This window comes from Aythya fuligula, chromosome 4 (assembly GCF_009819795.1).
Source record: "Aythya fuligula isolate bAytFul2 chromosome 4, bAytFul2.pri, whole genome shotgun sequence".
NCBI lineage: Eukaryota > Metazoa > Chordata > Aves > Anseriformes > Anatidae > Aythya > Aythya fuligula.
In genome coordinates this window covers 46285723-46306324 of record NC_045562.1, presented here as the reverse complement: position 1 = coordinate 46306324, position 20602 = coordinate 46285723, and the positions used below count along the sequence as shown (strand labels likewise).

At 44.8% G+C, this 20602-nt stretch overlaps 1 protein-coding gene across 2 annotated transcripts in view; it reads right to left on the bottom strand.

The window, feature by feature from the left end:
- Window positions 1-6126: 6126 nt before the first annotated feature.
- The window catches only part of ANTXR2 (ANTXR cell adhesion molecule 2), a 111116-nt gene continuing 96640 nt past the window's right edge, over window positions 6127-20602 (bottom strand). For both annotated transcript variants that reach the window (XM_032186531.1, XM_032186532.1), the window contains exon 17: window positions 6127-7989. In XM_032186531.1, coding sequence (XP_032042422.1) covers window positions 7951-7989 — 39 coding nt within the window. In that variant the 3' untranslated portion in view covers window positions 6127-7950. The remainder of the gene's footprint in view (window positions 7990-20602) is intronic.

Sequence of the window (20602 nt, the reverse complement as noted above, 5' to 3'; positions counted from 1 at the left end):
AGTGTTTCAAAAGAAGCTGCAGCATTGTCACCACTGCAAATACTGCTCTCCTGAAACTGAGCAGGGACTTCAGCAGAAGAATGTGAGGCTACATTTTTTTAAAGGGAAACTGACTCCTGGGTTGGGTTTGGAGTTCTGTTGTCATTTGTTGTGATTTGGGAACAGCACTTCAGTGCTTGCGGTGTAATAGTGAGAGCTAATGGCAGTCATAACAAACCCCAAGTATTGTTGTTGCCCAGGAGATTTGTCCCCAGGTTTTGCTGTGCTGTAGAGTGCATCTCTAAACTCAAACCAGTTCTGTGCAGGTGGCATTTCACCTCAAAAAGGTGCATCCTTCTTCCCAGTCATGTTCACAAGAGACTTGTGTGTTTTGTTCCAACCAGCTTTGGCCTCAGCACCGGTGGCAGCGCGTGCCAGACGGGATGGGGTCTGTGGCTGAGCCGTGCACGGTTGGCACGCTGGGGCTGGTGCAGCTCTGGGTGCAGCGAGATTTTCCCCAGGAGCTCCGGGCCCCTTGTGTTGTCCTGCTCTTGCTGTGAGCAAGGTGAGGGTCAGGCCTACCCTGTAGGCCTCCCCTGGTGTCTGGGTGTTTTGGTGTGCGTTGTGTCCTCATTCCCAGGACACCTGAAGGCAAGTTCTCCAAAGGCTACAGAACTGCTGGGCCTGGCTGCTTCTGCCGCTTCAGGGTGTTGCTGGCACGCTGGCATCAAAAGCCAGGTCACCAACTTGCCAGCAAATCTCATGTAGGAGAATATTTTGCCTTCCTCTGTAACTTAGCTCAGAATCAGCAAAGGGGATGAGTGAGCAGGGAAGGGCTCCTGTGGGGTTGTGGTCCCCCAGGTCAGCACCCAGGCTAGTCAGCCCCCATGGAAATATCTTTGAGGCGAGAAACCACGGAGCTCCTTGGGCATGGAGGTGACTTCGTGGCCCCTTGCTGCCAGACAGGTTTTGTTTCTCCATAAAGAGGATTTAATAATGGGCAAATCTATGCTGACACAAGCAGCAGAGACCCGGTCCCTCAGACAGCCAGGCGCAGTCCTGCAACGCTTGCACTTCACCATCTATTCAACACAGACTTCAACAAGTCCCTGCAGCTCCATGGAAGGCAACAGCTACAGCCATATTCAACCAGCTGAGAGCATCCCTCTGGATTCCATTTTGGGGAAGATAAGCTCATTTACAAAATAAGGCAGAAAAAGCAAACGAAAAAAATAAGTGTGAATTAAATAATATGACTTTGGTGCAAACATGTAGATCAACTGTTTGCTTTTCCATAGGATGCAGAGCCATCCTTGTAACACGGTAAGAATCATTGCAAGTTCACTGCCAAAAACTAAAAAATCATCGAATATAGGCGGTTTCTTGTATCCAAAGTCCCTCATTATATTAAAAAAATTATCGCAGCAGAAAATTTACAAGTGCATCACAGGACCCACTTGTACTGTTAAACAGATGGCACCTACACAAGACCCAAAAATATATAACAATTTTAATTGAGCCAATGCGAAACAGATTTGTGAAATAAAATAGTACATGCCAGGTCTAATAAGGCTTTTACTAGAAATTTTGACATAAAGTAATTTTGTAACAGCACAAGAGGTATTTAGAAAATGCTCATTAGCAAATGTTACATTTACTTCTGGCTTACTGTAATCTCTTAAGTTCTTGATCAGTTCCTACCTGCTTCACTTTTTTCCTCTCTTGATATAAACTGTCCATCTCCTGGTGACTTCAGATGTTTACCATTTTAATGGTATCATTGTCAAACTCAGCTACTTGGGCTGGATCCTTTTCCTCCTTGCTGAAAACAACAGTAAAACCCACAACCCCCTCTAACAGCCTCATAAAAGGACACATTTCTGTCTTGTAATGCTGAAGCTCGGCTTCTACCACGGATAACCCCATTATTATTCCATTCTACTGATAGTGTCGAACAGGCTGCATGTTTGGACTCCGGAGGACCATTTACCCTTTCTGTGGCACCCACCAGCAAGCAGATTACTTTGTGAAAAGGAAATCTCTGTGTAGCTGCAGGCTGCTGTCAAAGCTGCTGGCTGTGGAGCCTGTTGCTGGCTGTCCTCATTCCTGCACAGGTTCAGGACTTCCTTCAGGACTGCCTGTGAACACCTGTACACATCGATGTGGGGCTGATGAGATGCACCGCTGCCTTCTGCCCTCACATCCAAGTCGCATTACTCTAACGTTGTACTCCTCCCAGTTCTCTTGGGAGATCCTCTGGGCCTTGGTGTGCTTCCCAATCCACAGTGGCCACAGGACGGAGAAGTCAGCCGTGCTTTTGCACCACCAGCACTGCTGGATTAGCTACCGGGCTGTAGGCACGTGCTGCAGTGCGCCCCGGGACGCCCTTACCCCTGCCTGGGAGACGTGGCACCCTCAGCAGCGTGTGAGGCACAAGTGGAAGCGGTCAGAGTCAGGCCCTGCCTCCCAACATTGTGGGCTTTAGCCTCCAAAATTCTCGTCAGAGGCTCCTCTTGCGAGCAAGAAGTTCCAGTGAGCTAAAATCTGAAGACAGATGGTGATGGCACCTTTGCTGCTTCCCAATGAGCTAGAAAAAAGAAAACTGTTCTGCAGAAGACCAATGTTATTTTAGCTGTGAGGTAGCAGTCAATAACCGCAGGAGAAAATGTGCATTTTTCCCACCTGGAAAAACGTAATTGATAGCACTCAGTTTCTTTACCCTTCCCTGCAGACTAAATGGAGATGAATAAAAGAGATACTTCTCCAGCTGCAGGAGGATTATGTTTTGTCTGAAGTGATAGAACACGAAATCCTCGAGTCCTTTTCCACGTGCAGGGAGGAAAAGTGAAAGGTAAAACCTACCCTACCGGTGGCTTCCACTTGTTTTTTTAATACGTCAACATGATTTGAATTGTAAAGACATGCTTAAAAGTGAAAACAATGAGCAGTGCAGTCTTATGTCACCACTAATTTCGAAGAGACCGGATAACTGTGTGTTCATAGTCTATCAAAATTACGGGTAAGGGACATAAACATGACTTGCATGAGGTGCCGTTTACCGAGACTGTTAAAAATAATGTTATTTTTTGCCTTTAAAAAAGGAAGTAAAAAAAAAAAAAAAGGAGAGCCAGGATTGCATCCACAATGCATACATGTTAGGACATTTGAATGTGATGACGTTAAGTAAATATCAATATGGAAAATACAGAGTTGTGATGTCGCATTAAGGGCGATTAGATGAGGAGAAATGCGGCATGGTAATTTCCTGCAGGAAAAATACCAGCATGAATTTTTACCAGGCAGCCTGGGTTTTCATGCAGTGTTTGCGACTCAGAACGAACCTGCATCGCGGCTCTTAAGAAAATTCCCTCACCTTACCCCTTACAAAGATCAGCCTGACCTGTCTCCCTTTGTTTAAGCCCAGCGGATTAATGTTTGATGAAAGCTGTAGTTCTCAAATTAAAAGCTGATTAAAACGGAACACTTAAAATTCATTTTCATTTTATTTCATATTAACTCCAGCCAATTAAATTCCCCTGTTATCAGAATGTATAAAATAAAAACAGTCCTGTCATATTTAGGATATTCTGCTGTCCCCGGTACTGTTTTCATTGATATAAATTCTGCTTTCTCTCAGTTGTAACAGAGCTCCTGAAGGCTGGCTGCTGGTATTTCTATGCATTTTGCACATTGCTCTTCAGGAAAAAATATTTCAGCAACGTGTCGTTCTTCCTGCTGATATTCGTACATGTGGCAGGGTGTGCGTTCTCTCTCTTAGTGTGGTCAAGTTAAAAGGAGCACCTATAAATCTTTTAAAAAATCAGAGATTATTATAGAGTGCTGCTTATGCCTCATGGAGACCCAGTTTTGTTTTAACAGCTTGCCTGTGAATAACACTCCTAGACATGTAGGATTACCAGGGAATCTAGCACGAAGACAGTGAAACCAACTTTCCATTTTCCTAACATTTCAGATTTTTTCCTGTTGCCTGATACAGCATCTGAAACAGGTTTCAGTATAGCTGGTGGCATCTATGGGAGAATCTATTTGGATGTTCTCACTGCCTGGAATTGGCACTTCCTACCCCCCAATAGCTGTGCCTCGTGTTGTACACCCGTGGTATGTTTTCTTTGTGAGCAAGGTGCGTGCCATTTACAGAGCTGATCCCGAGGCAGCACTTCTCAGCGATAACAAAACAAGTGAATGTCCAGTGCCTGTGATGTACAAGGCATCTGCAGGTGGGTGAAATAATGTACCATTTGTTAGAAAACCCATTCTGATTGTCATCTCTCAAGCTGTTTTTTTTTTTTTTTTTTTAATTGCAATGGAACATGATTATTTATTTATTTATTTATTTATTTTAAGAGTTATTATTTTCTTTGCTTGTTAATCTTCATGTTTACAACATAAAGCAGCCAAGCGTGCTGTTTTGCAAGGTAGAGTGTGTGTTTTGTACCCCGTTCTCTCTAGAGGAGACCAAGCCAGGATGTCCCAAGTACTGGTGAGAGGAAGCAAACGGGAGCGCAGCACATAGGGAACGCGCGGGCATCTCCAAAGCCTGCCTTGGGATGGCAGCCTTACGGACTGGTTGCTGGGGCCACCCGATAGGAATGGGAACAAGGAGCTCATGTTCCTGGAAAACCACGTTCCTTCCTGGGAAGGGATGCTCTGAATATGCGTTCTTTCTCCCCAAATTTTCTAACACCTCAAGTCTCCCAAACCAGTTTAACACAGGTGTGAAGGGTCACACCACCCACCCGCTGCCCGTAGTTGCTGTCCATGTATATTTGGAGGGTCACCTTGACATAAAAATAGGATACTGGAGTAACAGTCGGCATCTTCTTGAAGCATTGTTTATGCGTACTTCTAAGGAGACGGTTTTCTGGATTACCCATGCTAATTCATCTTTTCAAGACGCTATTAGGTTTGGTTAGGCAGGCTCAAATAGACAGAAAAGCCATTATCAGGACACGGTCTTTTTGTAAGGAGATACCCAAGGTGTGAAACAGTACAAGGGATGCACTGCATTAAACCTACCGATTACGTTTATCTCAAGCATTTTAAGCCATCGTGCCAGATAAGTCTTACTTTGTGTCAGTTTGAATCAGTGGATTTTAAACCATTATTACCCTGTGCCTCTTGCCCCCCCCCAGATTATTTGTGACAGATATTCTGCACTGTATAATAATGAAACTCTAAGGGTATCATTTCCAGCTAAATGGAAAGTGTAACATAGTGTAATATCATGCCAATTAGAAGGGAAAATCATTGTAGATACCTGAAATACGTTTTTGCTTGGTATCAGCCATTCTGTGAAAAATTGCACATTCCACAGTTTCTAATGAATATGGATAGACAACTATAGAGGACAAAAGACTGTGAGTGGATTTACATTTCTGTGGCTCTGTTTGTTACAAATATTCTCTGAGAGACAACAGATACGTGTGAGGAAAAAATCCTCTTCATCTGCATGTTTCCCTGTTATGCAACACAGTGCTCAAAATGCAAGCTGAAAATTCCAGAGTTAACTCAAAGGAAGCTTAGCATTTACATTAAAAATGGAGGAAAAATGAGTAAAAGTGAGCAGAGGTGTTCATAACTTTGTCTGATGAGATCAGTGTTTCTGCCTGGACTGCTACAGCATTGTGAGGAATGATGTGGAACACCTCGTGTCCTAGCAAACCTACTTAGTTTGGGTTCTATACCTCAAGTTTGGCTGGAGGAGACACAGAGGTTTTAGTCGGTAGCTTGATTGAAACCAAGGACTTGTTGATGGGTGGGCTTCATGGGTAAAATCAGCTTCTGTTACCCCACTGTGCTAGACCATCCCCAACCAATGGCCATCGGTACCAGAGCTGCAGCTGCCCTAGGTGCAGTAGCGGCGAGCCATCTCTGCGGGTGCTTCATCGCTCTGCTTCCATCACTGATGCTGCATGCTGTACGTACCGGTGTCTGAGGCGTCTTAAATGCTTGTGGGACAGGCAGCAGCCCCCGCGTTGGGCTGCCACTGGCTTTCTGGCACGCCGCACGATGCCGCAAGATGGTCTGTCTGCTGCAGCTGGGGCCAGGGGTGGCTGTGCAGCTGGCAAAGTGGAGGTGTAATTTGTGGAGAGGACACGGGACTAGGGGGGAGAAGAAGAAGAAATGATCGCAAACTTAGGTAATCGTTTTATTCATAGCATAATGTGCACACATGGCTGTTGATGATGAGGCTACCAGTGACATAAATAAACTCAAGCAAAAGATGTAAGCGAGTGGATACATGTGTAGGCTTCTTTGGGCGGTGCCACGAACTTGGACATCGACCAACAGAATTATTTATGTCCCTTGCAATTTCAGTGAAGAGCACAAAGGAGATAATTAGACCAGGATGCATCGCATTGCTCTTTCCATCTTGCACACATTCATGCCCACCAAATGTGATATGTTCGCCTTTTCCCCTCAAACGTGATGGTTGTTGAACTTATTTTTAGTGTCATTTGATAAGCCTCCCTGCTCGCAGAGAGACATCCCACTGACCCAGCCACTGGTCATTGTCTATACCAGTTCCCATCAAAGCAGGCGCGCTTTGTCAGGTTTCGACTCGAATATCCATTTTGCATCTGAAGTACAGTATCGAAAGTGACTGGATCATTTGAGCCTTTTTCTTCAGCTGCTCCCTCCTTCCTCCCCCACAGTGTTTCCGCTCACGCTAACATAATTTGGCATCGTCGACGTGACACGACACTGGTTTTTCTAAAAAATTATAATACATACATTGTCAATGTTTTGTGATGGCCGGCGCTCCTGTAAATTTAATTTCTAAATTGATGGAAGGAGGTCTTTTTCCACTGCTGAATCTCAACCAATGCTCGGTGCCCCCTTGAAAACCGAGTAATGCACATACAGTAATAGGTCATTCAATGTCAAAAGGCATAAAAAAGATGAGCAAAATCTTCACAGGCTGCTGCTTGCTGTTGCCTTTAATTATATTAATTAAACTTTGAAATTCTCATGCAAAGAGAGTTGCTGGCTTGTGACGCTGAAGAGCCCTTGGAGATTCGGGGGGAGAAAAACCCTGAGATACCAGCTTAGTGGCTACTGCTTTTTTAATTTTTAAAAAAATAATACATAAGCCTACTACTGCTAGGTATGTTTATAGATGATGATGTTTTATGCGCTACTGAACTTCGAATGCAGGAAGGGGAAAAAAAACACCAGCCACAGTGTCAAGGTCTTGAAGCATCAGTCCCTCCAACTCCGCTCAAGATCTCTGGTTACAGGCTGTCTTCCCGTGGAATAACGCTCTATTAATTTTCTTCCTGTCCCGGGTGCATAATGAAAGAAAGGTGTCTTCAAAAACTAAAGGGCAAAGTCTTGCTTGCTACCAATACCTTGAGGCATCCTGTCTACATTTTGTCATGCGTGTGCACTTTTCAGTGTTAGAATGACAAGATTTCCAGTCAGAAGGTTCCCGTAAGGCACAATGCGATGGGAGACTCGGAAGGGTTTTGTGATCTGACATCGCTGTAAGGCAGTGAACTCTTGCGTTTGCTTAGCCTGGTGGGAAGCTTTATCCTCCGCCTTTGGCAAGCAGTCCCTATTTACATAACACGTGCCATCCTCGCATCTGAGAAACTGCATCTCTGCTAAAAGCACATTATGTCCTGAGAATCTGTAGTCCTTAAAAAAATAACAAAAGTAAAAAAAACATTATTATCTTTGGTTGTCTGTATTCTCCCTTTGTGTTCTACGAAAGCAGAGGCATGCAAGTCAATGCTGCTTGTCACTGTCGCAAGTCACGGAGCGGGAGTGCACGGTGGTGAAACATAAGAGCTTGGCACAGCAATGCTGGCTCCTGGAAGGGGGGAATGCAGAAACCTTCTGAGTTGAGGCTTCATCCAAGAAACACGGGGCAGTGCTCAGTTCTCTCTGCTTGGTCGAAAAGTGGCAATGTGGCTGTATTTCCTCCTTGTATCCTCTTCTCCTCCTCTACTGAGATTGAACTCGGGTGAAGTTAATACATCGGCCCTGGAGGGAAAAAGAGAGAAGCTGTTATTGGTGGGTGAAGTAATGAATGCAACCAAGACTTTCAAATGCTGAATATTACATGCTGTAGGAAGGCTGTAATTTAAATTCAGATGTTTGTGAAGATAACATACCCATGAAAACCATTTTAAGAATTAATGGAAATTACCCAGAGTAAGTATACTACATTTGACTTAGAAATTTAGGTTGTTAGGTAAGCAGTGATGACACAGAAGACACACTTTGAATGCTCTGAGGTCTTCTCTGAGGATAATTTACCGATCTGAAATTCTCAGAAACTTCTGGGAGCAAAATAAAACCTAGCTAAACACACAGTAAAGGGAGATCATAGTGAAGACAGATTCTCACTCCACCGAGCCAAATCCTCACGCAGCACAGTGCAGATAAACGTGACTTGTTTAGCGGAGCAGCTGCTGACTTGCACTTGTGTTTTATTAGCAGTAACCCCAGCTCTGCACCTCCAAGGTGTCTTCTGATGAGCTTAACATTGCTGTGCACCAGTTCTCATGGTGTCATACCTCAGTAAATACCCTTCTCCTGTAAGTGGGTCCTTACGGGTGACAGCTTTTGGTGTAGCTGGATGTGAGTCAAATCCCATAGCGAAGCTCATAACCCCTTTTTACTGATTTGAGAAGCACTGAAAAAATGCCCATTTGCAGAACTTAGTTCAAGACCTGTGCTCCGCACTGATCATTGGTTTCTGAACTCAGGAGTGCTTTCAGCAGAACAGCTCCTGACTTGGGCAGCCCTTCTGGGCACCGCACCTTTTCTTTCCATGATGGACAAGGACAGCCTGTATTGGTCGCGCCTTTGGCCGGGGCATCTCCACGCAGAGCAAGTCATTCTCCGAGGCACGTGCAAGTATTATGCACTGCCTGAAGGAGCACGCGGGAGGATTAGCAAAGACCTACTGAATGTTTTGTCATTAATTTGTCAATAATTACAAAGTCTCTCATTGGGGTAGGCTGCACAGCACCGAGTCAGGCATTGGTGGTCAGTAAGGAGCGTGGGAGGTGGCTTGCCCAGCCGAGGCACCGCTCCTTGCTCGCACCTCCATGGTGCCGCTCGCTGCAGGAGCTGGGTGCCCACTTCACACAGGGGTCCTGAACCAGTGCTCCCCTTCTGCCAGCCTGCTGCACCTCTCTGCTGTGGGGGACATTTGCAAAGGCACGCGGGTGTGCAGGTGTGCACGGAGGTGAGAGGGATCTTACTTGGAAGTCTCCTCAGCTAATTGATGGTGGTGGTTTTTCATTTTTGTGAAAATTAGGAGAATAGGAAAAAAGCTGGGGATATTTTTTTTTCTCTGTTCCTTTCATTTCCTACTTGATGACTTTCAGTAAACTGTGGTGCCTATGAGACAGCTTCTAAGGGACCTTTAAAAGATGATGCCGATCAAACTCTGCTAGTTTTGCAGTATGGAGCCATGCTTATTTCTTGAATCCTATTTAATGATGCATATTTTGGGGAAAAATTACTACTTTCTTTTTAAACACAGGAGATTATGGCATAATCAAACAAAATTAGGCCTGAATTTCATACTACTTCATGTATTTATTTTGAGCTAGATGTTTTATTGGTACCAGCGGAGGACAATTACACACAAGTGCAGTTTGGTATTAATCAGGTCTCAGTTGGCACCTGCCCTCGACTGGTATGGAGGGGGCAGCGTTTTCTAGATGGACTGCAGGACTGAATGCACAGTGCAGGACAGGACAAGGATTTTTTTTTTCCTAATGCCCTTCTAATAATCCTACTTCCTATCAACTGCATGATAAATACAGAAGTGGTGAGTAGTTAGGCTGGGTAATTGTGGTAACTTCTAGCTGCTACCATCTGGATTATAAATGCAGAAGAGAAGCAAAGAGATAAACCCGGAGCACTGAGAGATTCCATTAAAGGCAAAGTAAAAAGGCATGGTGCATCTTTATGGGCCTTTACATTTATCTTTTTCAAATTAAGCATATCAAAATGAATTCTGCGGTAGAAGCAAAGTATTTTTGGAGGATAAAATCCACAAATGCTTTGCAACTCAAGCACTTCTGACAACAAAGCGAACATTAAATATACACTGACAACAAGGACTTTTCTTCTGAGTTGATACCATAATGCAAAAGCAAGACACTTCAGAACATCTTTAGAAACCAGGTAATGGGGGAGTTGCAGTATTTCTCCCATACTGTAAATTAACATTGCAATTTACCTGTCAGTGCAAACGTTCTGCTTTCATTTGTAGCTTTCCCACAGTTCTTTGAACATAGTTACCAGTGCATGACTTTATTTCAATTTGGGGCAAATGATTTGAGGATTAATCATTTTGGTTTTGCATTTATCTTTTGATTAGAAGGCATTTGAGTGGCTCAACACTTTACCTGAGGTCTGCAATCATCACTGAAGGAAAAATACGTTTTTCGAGGCCTGGCTGCGTGACGTGGTTAAGTGCAGTGTGTTAAGAGGAGCTGGGTGGTTTTCCAGTTCATTAAAATGGCATTCATGAACTATATAGCAAATACCACTAATAGGGCATTAAATTAGCCCTTTAATTCCAGGGAATTAAAGAACCACGTAAAGAAAAACAGGGAGAACTTGTACCTTGCAGTCTTGTTACCAACACTCTCTTGTACACACATGTTCCCTGCCAGCCTCTAGTCAGGGTTACAAGGATTTGGAAGAAGCTCTTGTCATGTGTGTTTGTTTTTTTAACCAAAGGTTGAGTCACTGCCAGTCTGAACCCACCTGTAGGCATTGTTAGTATGTTTGATGTATGATCAGATTGTTCTTACGTGTGTGAGTGTCCGTTCTAGCAGCCTGGACTACTCTCTTATTTAAGGGGACTGGAGGATGAGGAATTTCTAATGAAAGCAAGGCCTCCTGTTTAAGATGTCATTTTTTTGTACATAAATGTGATGCTCGCAGAAGACAGAGCTGAAATCAGGATGTTGGGAAACATGCTGAAAGCGCTAATTAATGAGAAGGTCAGGACCACTGTAGTGTCATTAACGGAACAGCAAATATTGCATGCCAGTATAGCAGAGAACAGCTTTTGCGTTTAGGTAATGGGATGTGACAAGGTGCGTGGCTTCACAGTACCTACACATGAAATGCATTAAAAACTAGCATTCAAGCCAATGTAAAGGGCTTTGAGCTCTCATCACACATGCAATTTAACACACTAACTTGCACAATTACCATATATACCTTTAATATTATCTTAGCAAAAATAGAAAGATGTGTTATCAGTAAGCCTTTTTCTTGCTCTCAGCTTGCCACAGTTTGATTCATGTCCATATTTATTTCCATTAAATGCTGGCCTAGAGACTGTTTTCTTTCAGGAGGGACAGAAAAGATCCCTAAATAGAAAATAAGCAATTGGCATTACTGCTCCTCACTTACTTCCTTCCCATCATCTCTATCCCCAGGCTCCTTACTGGAGGAGTCATGGGGGAGAAAGGAGGAGAAGAAAAAAAAGAAAAGGAAACTGGTCAGCCAGACTCTTAATCATGTAACCCATCTCAAGGGCAGATCTCAAGACCTGCATACTCTACAAATCTGGCCTGGAGATTCGCCCCAAGCAAAGCCCCTGGTACTGTATTATTCTTTGAGATGTGGTGGAATGTGGCAAGCAGAGGAAGGTATTTAGTTCTGATTGAGCCGCTCTCAATTATAGATGAGCAAACTGATGAAGATAAAAGACTAATGTTTAACTCTGTTAAGGATTCATCACTCTAAGCCTGTAGGTTTTCATCAACTGCAAATCAGGGTGCATGTGATATAACCAGCATCGCTGTCTTTGTGCAAGTTGGTTTGAGGAAAAAGATTCATACTCGTGGAAGGTGTTTCTCTAATCAAATTCAGAACTCCCTATGTAGTGGTATCTATTTCAGCTTTTAGAAACAGAATATTGAATTTCTATTCTGTTTAATCTGAACTTTACAAAAAGGACTATTTATATCACTAGAAGTGCTATTTACTAAACAGTAGATTTATCTGTCTATTTTTGGCCTTCGGAATTAAAACATGTTTGTTCTATGTAACTAATAAAACCTGTGAATTACCGTCCTAGCATTAGCATGGTCAGACAGTTTGGTGACTTAATGTTACACTCATGTCCCCGTACTCAATTAAACAATCAATACAACCAATTTGAATTCAGATGTATCATGCCTTGTAAATCACTGGATCATAAACCTTAACAATACCAACATGTCGTCAGTATAAAATTGAACTAAATTAGTATTTTAGGGCTACAGTAATTAAAAAATGAGTTATGCAAGCATTCTGTGATCTTTGTATGGAATATGGGGGTTATATCAATGCACCAGATTCAGCAGAAAAGAAAACCCTTAAGTATGAAATGCTTGAAGATGCACTGCAGGATCCACAGGAGAAGAATATGGTAAGTATTTTAGTTGAAAAATAGAGAAAAATCTACAGCAAAGGTTTTTATATAAGAAGGAATATTTTTATGTTACGCTGAAGTCATTTATTACATTGTTGATTATCTTATAGAATTTAACTTACTGAGCAACCAGGATAAATTAAAGGCCTTGCAGGGCACCCAATATTAAAGGAAGGGGATGCTCCTAGTGCACTGCAGGAAAGATCCTCATGTGTCAGTGAAAAAAAAAAGTCCAAGAGGTGTCTGCTGAAATGGCCGTGCTTCCTCCAGCTCTGTGACCTGCGAGCCTGTACAGCCCTGCTGGAGCAGTGCACTCAGCATTTGGAGGAGGATGCCTTTTGGACTGCGCTGTGCTACGAGCCTGGAACTCATCTGTTGATGTTGGCTAGATAGGTATGAGAAGCACTTTAATTTGTATGTGTGCATGTGTGAGCAAACATACGCTGCTTTCCAACCATCTGTAACCCAACACTGGGCTCTTTGGTGGAGGAAGTTGAGGAAACTTTACAGGCTCCTCTGGAGCTGCGCCCACTTCCCGCACTGCCAGGGCTGGCCCTCCATGTTCCCAGTGCTCAGTGGATATTCACAGCTTAGCTCCTGGGTAATCTACAGAGACAAAGGGGCTCTGCTTTCCTCCTGCATTTTTTCAAACTGAGCTGCAGAGTTTCTGCATTTTCAGTTTCATCCTGCAAAGATGTTCACTCGTAAATCTTTGTCCTGGTCAAACATTTAAGAGTCCATTGGGCTTGGGTTTTGTTTTGTTTTTCCTCCCTTCAAGTACCACAGACAGAAGAAACAATGCTCAGCAAAAAGTGTTCTGGGATGTGCAGGGGTGAGAGCGAGAGGCGATGCTCTCCTGGAAGCGATAAATGGCAAGGTCTAACAGTAGACTTGAAATGAGCAATGGTATGATGGCTGCCGTCACCGAAGCTGTGTGCGCTGTATTTGTTCAGGCTGATGTGGAATTCTCTTAATGAGGTCGCAGGCTGGCAAAGCTCTTGACCCTTCCTTTCCCCCATTTCACTGTACTGCCTAGGAAGGCACTGCAGGGTGGGCCTGGGCTGGGGGGCAGCTGGATGGCCACTCCACAAATGCCCAATAGATTGGGCAGAGTTTTGTTGCTTTGAGTCATGCCAGAGTGTATTTTTTTCTATTATTAAGTTCCATCTGGAGTGCACAGAGCTTTTTGAGAAGCATCTTTTTTAGTATATGACATATGCAAAGGAGAGACAAATGCACAGATATGGATGTACGGGCTCTTCTCTTTGTATCTGAAACGTGTACTGCGTTTGCCAAAACAGTAACAGCAGTCCTCATACTCCTACCGCTAAGGCTGAAATTCAGCAAAAAAATGTTCTTCTGTTTTCTGGCGTGCTCTGACTTTGGTACTTGCATGAGACATGCTAATCATTGCTTTCTGAAACGACTTTTCCAAAATGAGTCATTATTTAATGGGCAGGTAACAAGTGCTTTAAGTTTGACGGTTTGCTCCCTTTGGTAATTGCTTGCAAGGATGCGATTAAAGGAAGTCAGGATCTCCAGATAAAACCTCGAACCCAGTGTCAACTGCTCAGTGCTATAACAAGGTCCCAGTGAGGTGTGGGGTCTCCTTGGAGGTCATTCACCACCGACACCCTCCAAATGCTACTCAGCTGGCAGGCTTGGATTACCTGCGAACTGTAAGCAGTTTGACACGAAAACTTGAATTTTAGAATCATAGAGAGATTAAGGTTGGAAAAGACCTCCAGTCCAGCCGTCCCCCTAACACTAATATTACCCCCTAAACCATAAGGGGAACAGAAGGGACAGAATGTTCTCAGTTCAGCATAAGACATGAAATCATTTGCTAAGCACTGAGATAGCTGGCTGCTCTGGGTAGTCATAGGGATTAAGGGGTAGCTCCTAACATACTGTCGCTCAGATCTCTGGCTCTTATTTTTTGGTGGTGTTGGTGTGTGTGTGGCTTCGCTTGCAGCATTCTTCTGTAACTGAGAAAGAGCATGTGAAGCAGTCTGTGAAATCAGGGAGGCTGGAGATGGGACGTTTACGATATCCATCCACCCAGCCTGTGCCGTGTACATTGTCACCTGTGCATCATCCTTGCTTGTGACGTGTTTCTGTAGCATGCTGAGTAACTGCATACATGTAGGTAAAGGTTCCCTGTACACTGCTGAATTGTTCAGCATCCGACTTACGACTGGTAACAACTGCATTTTCTGAAGTGGCACTTAAACCATCTTTTGTCCAGAACAGATGTCTTTTGTACTGCCCTCTATAATACACACTTTCATAAAAGATTGGCTCCTTTTGGACTTGCAGGATCAAGATCCTACAATGTCTGCCAGTACAGTGTCTCAGCAGAGGCTGAGCATCGTGTGCTTCTTTCTTAGCACGGCTGAAGGGTCTCCATAAAGAGCACATACCCTTTGGGGAGTTGTCTTTTATGTGGCACACGTGAGCTCTGTGCCCTCCAGCACCGTTGTTCAGCGCTTGCAGAGCCGCGAGGAAGGAGAGGGTTTTAGAATAATGGCACTCCTGAGAGGAGTATTTAGCGATGTCGTATATGTTGGCCCTGTCTTCACAGCACTGTCAGGGCATCTTTCTGCCCTGTGAGCCCAGGTTTGTCGCTCCTCACAAAGCTGTCTCGCAACAGCTCTCTGCTACAGCCTGCTGAGGCTGTAGATGCCAGTAGGGCCCTCAGGCGAGAACCTGGTTTACCTGATTCTACGTCTGCGTCCTCCTAAGCTTCGTTTCCCTGTGGTGTGCCTCCCTAGAGGAGTCAAAGTTGCAAGTGTGAGGTTCTCCCCTGTAGTTGTTCAGTAAAGAACTGGACTGCGTAAGCCTTTTCTTCTTTGCAGTAATACAAGTGAACAGGCAATTTCCTGCTTTCCAAACCTCTTTGGAATCATTAACTCCCTTACTGGGTTAATAAATAAACTCCTACCTGTGCTCCTGGCCTGCAGGCTTGTACGGAGTGGTGACAATAAAAGGGTATTTTAAAGGAGCAAAACCGGTGGGGATTCAAAGTAGGTGCTAAGATGACACCACTGGCAACACCTTCCTCCCAGTCTAGCAGCAGGAGCCGTGTGGCAGAGGGGATTTCCTTACTGGAGAAGTCCCGCTGCCTGCCCTCGGCACAGCCCAGTACCGGAGGGGCACACAGACAGCAGCTCGTGCTGACAAACCTGTGCTGGGTTCGTGCGCCAAACCCACCGCGCTACAGCCTTTGGAAACGGACCTGGCTGATCATGTCTCCCCACAGCCAGCTAAAGCAGTGTTAACTACAGCTCATGTCACCTTGCCCCCATCTCCTGGGCATTAAAATTCTACTGGCATTAACATTCGTGTGCTTCTTTACTAGCTCCCCCGCTCGGATGTATTTCACTGCTATAACCGTTATCACATTACACTCACCTCATAAATATCCATTGACAAGCTGGAGCATACAACTGAAGTTAAGTTTATATATATATATCTTTTTTTTTAAAAGATGGCTGACTTATATGTTTACTTTGGAGAGCGCTTGCTAACCCACCCATGTCCCATGCAGCCCTAAGCAGCATTCAGAGACCTATGCTGGTGTCTCTGTTTCTTGTGTGCTTGCTCTTTGTCCCTGACAATCAGGAAATCCCTGGTCCCAGAGATCTGGGAAGCTCAGAACATGGCAGGAATTTGCTGACAGAAACCTGTATGCTCTGTTGCCAGGCTCTTAGTCCTAAAACCTTATCTCTGCAGATGTGCATCGCTATCAGCATGTTTATTTTATATATTTTGCTTAAATAAAGCAAAACCACTTGAAGTTGTTATCTTCCTGTCCTTGCACATGTTGGATTATTACCCACAGAAGACAACCCACACCACGGCACAGGGGCTGTGTGCTCACTGACTGCCGTCCTGACACGGCGCCGTTCGGCAGCCACACGCATTGGAAGTGCCGAAGTCCCAGTTGGCAGCAACAAAGCACGCTGTGGCGATGCATATTTAGCACCTGGGAAAAGATGACTCGTGGTGCTATACACAGCTGGAAGTATCATTTTGTTCACAGAATAAATCAGCAGTGAATCTCTTTGAGGAACTGGCATTATTACTGCAGAAAATATTATTACTGATATAGACATCAGGAGCATTTCTAGGGCTGCCCAAGTTGTCTTTCTCCCCAAAATTACTTAGCCTATTGCTGAAATGTCACTGACCCAGATGAGGTAAGCTCTGATCCCCAGCAGTAACACTGGGTATGCTCAAAATCTACCTAAAAGAGCAACCGCATAAGAAGAAACAAAGTACAGGCAAATAGTGCTACATATTTTTAACCTTAGGAGGACTTTTTTTACACTGTCATATTTCTTCAGCAACTTGAGATAAGTGGAATGTCATATAAGTTGTTTATTATTCTCGTATTTATGTAATGTAGCCTCCTTAGCATGTGTGCATGCACCTCACAATCTTTCCAAGCAATCTGGCAGTCATGTAGGTCAGTTTTCAGAAGACACATATCTGAATTTCAAGAACAGTTGTTTCAGGATGAGAACTGGCAGCATCTGACTGCTTTGAGGAGAATGTGCCAGCACAGGTTACAGATACCTCAGTAGCTGAGTCCGACATCAGACCCAGCTCTCATCCCTGGGGCTTGCTTTAGGTGAGGGCGACTAAAATGAGAGCCAAGTGCAGAAAAGGAGGACAACACAAATTTCTTTTAAAAGGTAGTTCCCTTTTTCTGCACCAAATAACTACTGCATTTTAGAGTATTGGCCAGAAACTGTCAGTAAAAGGTTCAAAACAGGTGTTTTAGAGATGTCACCAAATATATAAAGTGTATAATGGATGGCCAGGTGGCTGTAGCTGCTGTGTCAAAAAATGTTTCTTGCAGGAAAATACGTAGCTCATCTGTAGCCATCTTCCTCAAACTGTTACCTTAATGTAAGTACTACTTTGTGGAGAGAAGCCCTGTGGGTGTCTTAAACCCACTGATGTGTTATATCTGATGTGGTCCTGATTCAGTGTTCACTACTGTTCAGCAAAGCTGTGAAGATCTGATTTGTTTCCCCAAACGCCCCTGACTTATGCATGTGGTTTGGTAAATCTCGTGTTGGCGCGGTTTGCTGTTTGGAGCAAACATTCACTGGTTGCACATGCGTGCGTACAAAACGCTGCTGTTACGATCTGGCAAGGCTTGGTAACCACTTCGTACATACTTTGCTCAGATGTAAATGAACATGCTTGGTGCAGTGAGGAATCGGGGGGTATTAGCTGTAGTATTTTTAGTACACTGGCGGCTTTGGGAAAATGCTATTAAGAACAGCTTTTCACCCCCACTAATAACGCTTATTTTGTAACTGGACATATGGACATTTCCGCACAGTTGCTACAGTGAATAAAAGCTTGGAAGTACATGCTTACCAGTGGTGTAACCTTGTGAAAACCAGGACTGAAAGGATTTGTAGCTCAATATGTTGTGTGGCACTGAAAGGAGCATTTCTACCAAGACTCACGGTACTTGAGAGCACCGATTCAGGGGTAGGCTTTGAAGACATTTTTCCCACCTTGGAAAACTTGAGAAGAGTAACCCACAAAGTCCCCTCCATGCTATGCTCCTGGTAATTAGGTTGAATGCAAGCAGCACACGCGCTGCACAGCCACACGTCTGTGTCTGCAGGGAGCTGGGCTCCATGGGGCTGCTCGGGGCGTGAGCATCAGCAGGAGCAGCACGCGCCGCGGTTATTCGTATGGTCGGTACCCTGCTTGTGTCTCTGAGTGCCATCACCCTGTGACTTACACCGCAGGGAGACAGTTCGTGCCCTGACCAGTTTTCAGAGAAGGGCAAGAAGGGGAGTGGATTGCCGGCAGCTGGGGAAGTTAAGGGAAAAAAGTGCTCAACTAGTGTGAGCATTTGCTGTCTTGCCCAGACAGGTTGCGGTAATGAGGAAGGGAGGGATTTATCTTCCTTTGCCAAGTTTTCTGTGAGTGCTTTATTCAGCAGTTCTCCAAATAATCTACTGCCTTGAAAAAGAGTGGTTGTGACAAGCTGCTTCTCCTGCGAGTTGGCCTTCCAGGTCTGGGAGAAGAGAGGACGATGAGCTGCTGAGCTGGTTGTGTGGGCCTTAGGGGAGAATAAAACTGTATGCATTTGTAGCATCTGCTTCAAAAGGAGGTTGTGGCAAATATTTTATTCAGCAGAGCTGGAGGTCTCCTGTCTCTAGAGGGCAGGAGTTTGTTGTTTTCCTCAGATGAGGCAAGCATTGCTTATGCAAAAGGAAAGGATGTGGAAATGGCCTGCAGAGTCCCTGTTTCCCCGTCGCGGGTTCTGTGGAGCGAGGGCCTCAGCTCTCTCCATCTGACCCCTTGGCAGGAAGCCTCCCGCACTTGCAGCTCTTCTGCCTCCATGGAAATACACCATGGCCTGGCAAGGTTTGACCCTGCTTTCCTGAAGGACACATTAATGTTTTCCCATTGCAAGCGCTTGCCAATGGAGGGCTCTGCTCCTTCAGATCTAATTATGCCTTGGAAGGCAGCTCGGGCTTGTTCTCACTGCCAGAGGGAAAGTGATCTCTGTCCTGGCGGGCGTCCCAGCACACACCTAACCCAGCGCTGACACTCACCCAAAGGGGCGCGCTGACCGGGCCACCTCTTCCCCCGTGATGCCCAGAGCGATAAGCTGAGCTGGTGGGGGGAGAGTTCCCTCTCCTCGAGTGAGAAGGCGGGGGGCGTGGGATCGTGGGATTTTATTTCTAGGTGCAGCTCCAAGAGTTCTTCCTTAATTTCTGCGGTATCTCATCCGCTGTATTGTTCTGTGGTATTTCTGCTGTAGCTCTGCAGGGAGGCGGAGGGGGGAGCTCTGAAGATAGAGCTGTTTTCTCTGAGAAGTGTCTTTCCTCTTTGAACTCTTACATGTACGGGGATGAATCCTTGTCAGGAGTATTACTGGGGGACCCCATTTATATTATGGGAGGACTGCAGCCAAATTGATGTCAGACCTGAACTATAGTGCCAAATGGCTTCCCCATGTTAGCATCAGGAAGGACTTCTTGAGTCCTCTACATCTTTTCATAGGGAAAAAAAGAAAGAAAAAAATACGCTTCTACATGCGTAAAATTTCAAACCTTGTGAAATCAGAAGAGGATCTTAAGAGAAGCCCACTAAAGCCAACAAACACCACAACCTGGCATTTGTAGGAGTTTTTTCATCAAAAAAGGCAAGAATACCAGAAATTTACAGTTCCTAGAGATGGCATCTCACACGCAAAAGTCTAACATCTCCATTATTCTTCCTTCATCCCCTGTATGCAACCATTTGAAGTGGGAAGAATGTAATTTATCTTTCTCTGACATCGTTGATAGCAACAGATAAACCAAAACCATTTTCTTCCAGCTCCTTCCCTCCACAGTCATGACCTCAGCTGAGGAAAGTCCCCTTCAAGCCCATCCTAAAACCTCCTTCCTCTACAGACACTTCCCAGAGCCTTGTCTTCCTGATGCACGTCTTTAACACACCCTTTTCTGAAGAAACATCCTCTCTGAACAGCCCGTGTAAGTAAGAAGCAGATGCTCTACAACTGTAATGTCTGCGAGTCATCCAGGGGTCACGTTCTCAGCTTGTAACACAACAAAAACATGGAATTCATACCCCAGCTCATGGCCTGGCTCTTTTCATTTGCAGCAACTATCTAGCGTATGATAATTACTTGAAAAGAGAGGATGAACATTTAGGATGATATATAATTATTTTTGCCTTTTAATAATGACCACATTATTACTGTGGGGGAAAATCTGACTTAAAATCTGTGAAAAACATGAATCTGCTGGAAGATGTAGATAGGGTTTAAGTGAATTCTCTTTGGAAGAAGCCTGGAAATCCCCCAGCACGGTGGGTGGGTGCGGCTGCAGCACAGTTGTGACTGCTGAGATTGAGATGGCTCCGTAGCTGGAGAGACAGAGCCGCAGCAGGAACCTCACGAATGCCTGCGCGCACACTGCATGTAACAGCCCTCTAGATGCCACTGTGATCCAGCTGTCACTTCACCAACTGAAGCCTTTACAGTGCTATCTGATAGCTGGATCCTTCGCCGTAATAATGAATTCAGCATTAATGACATTGACCACCGGGCCCAGTAAGGAACGCGAACGCCAAGCCGTTTCCGACCCCTCAACCCATGTCGCCTTCCCTGGTACAACGAGCACATGTCGACGAGTCAGCTCCCCTTCC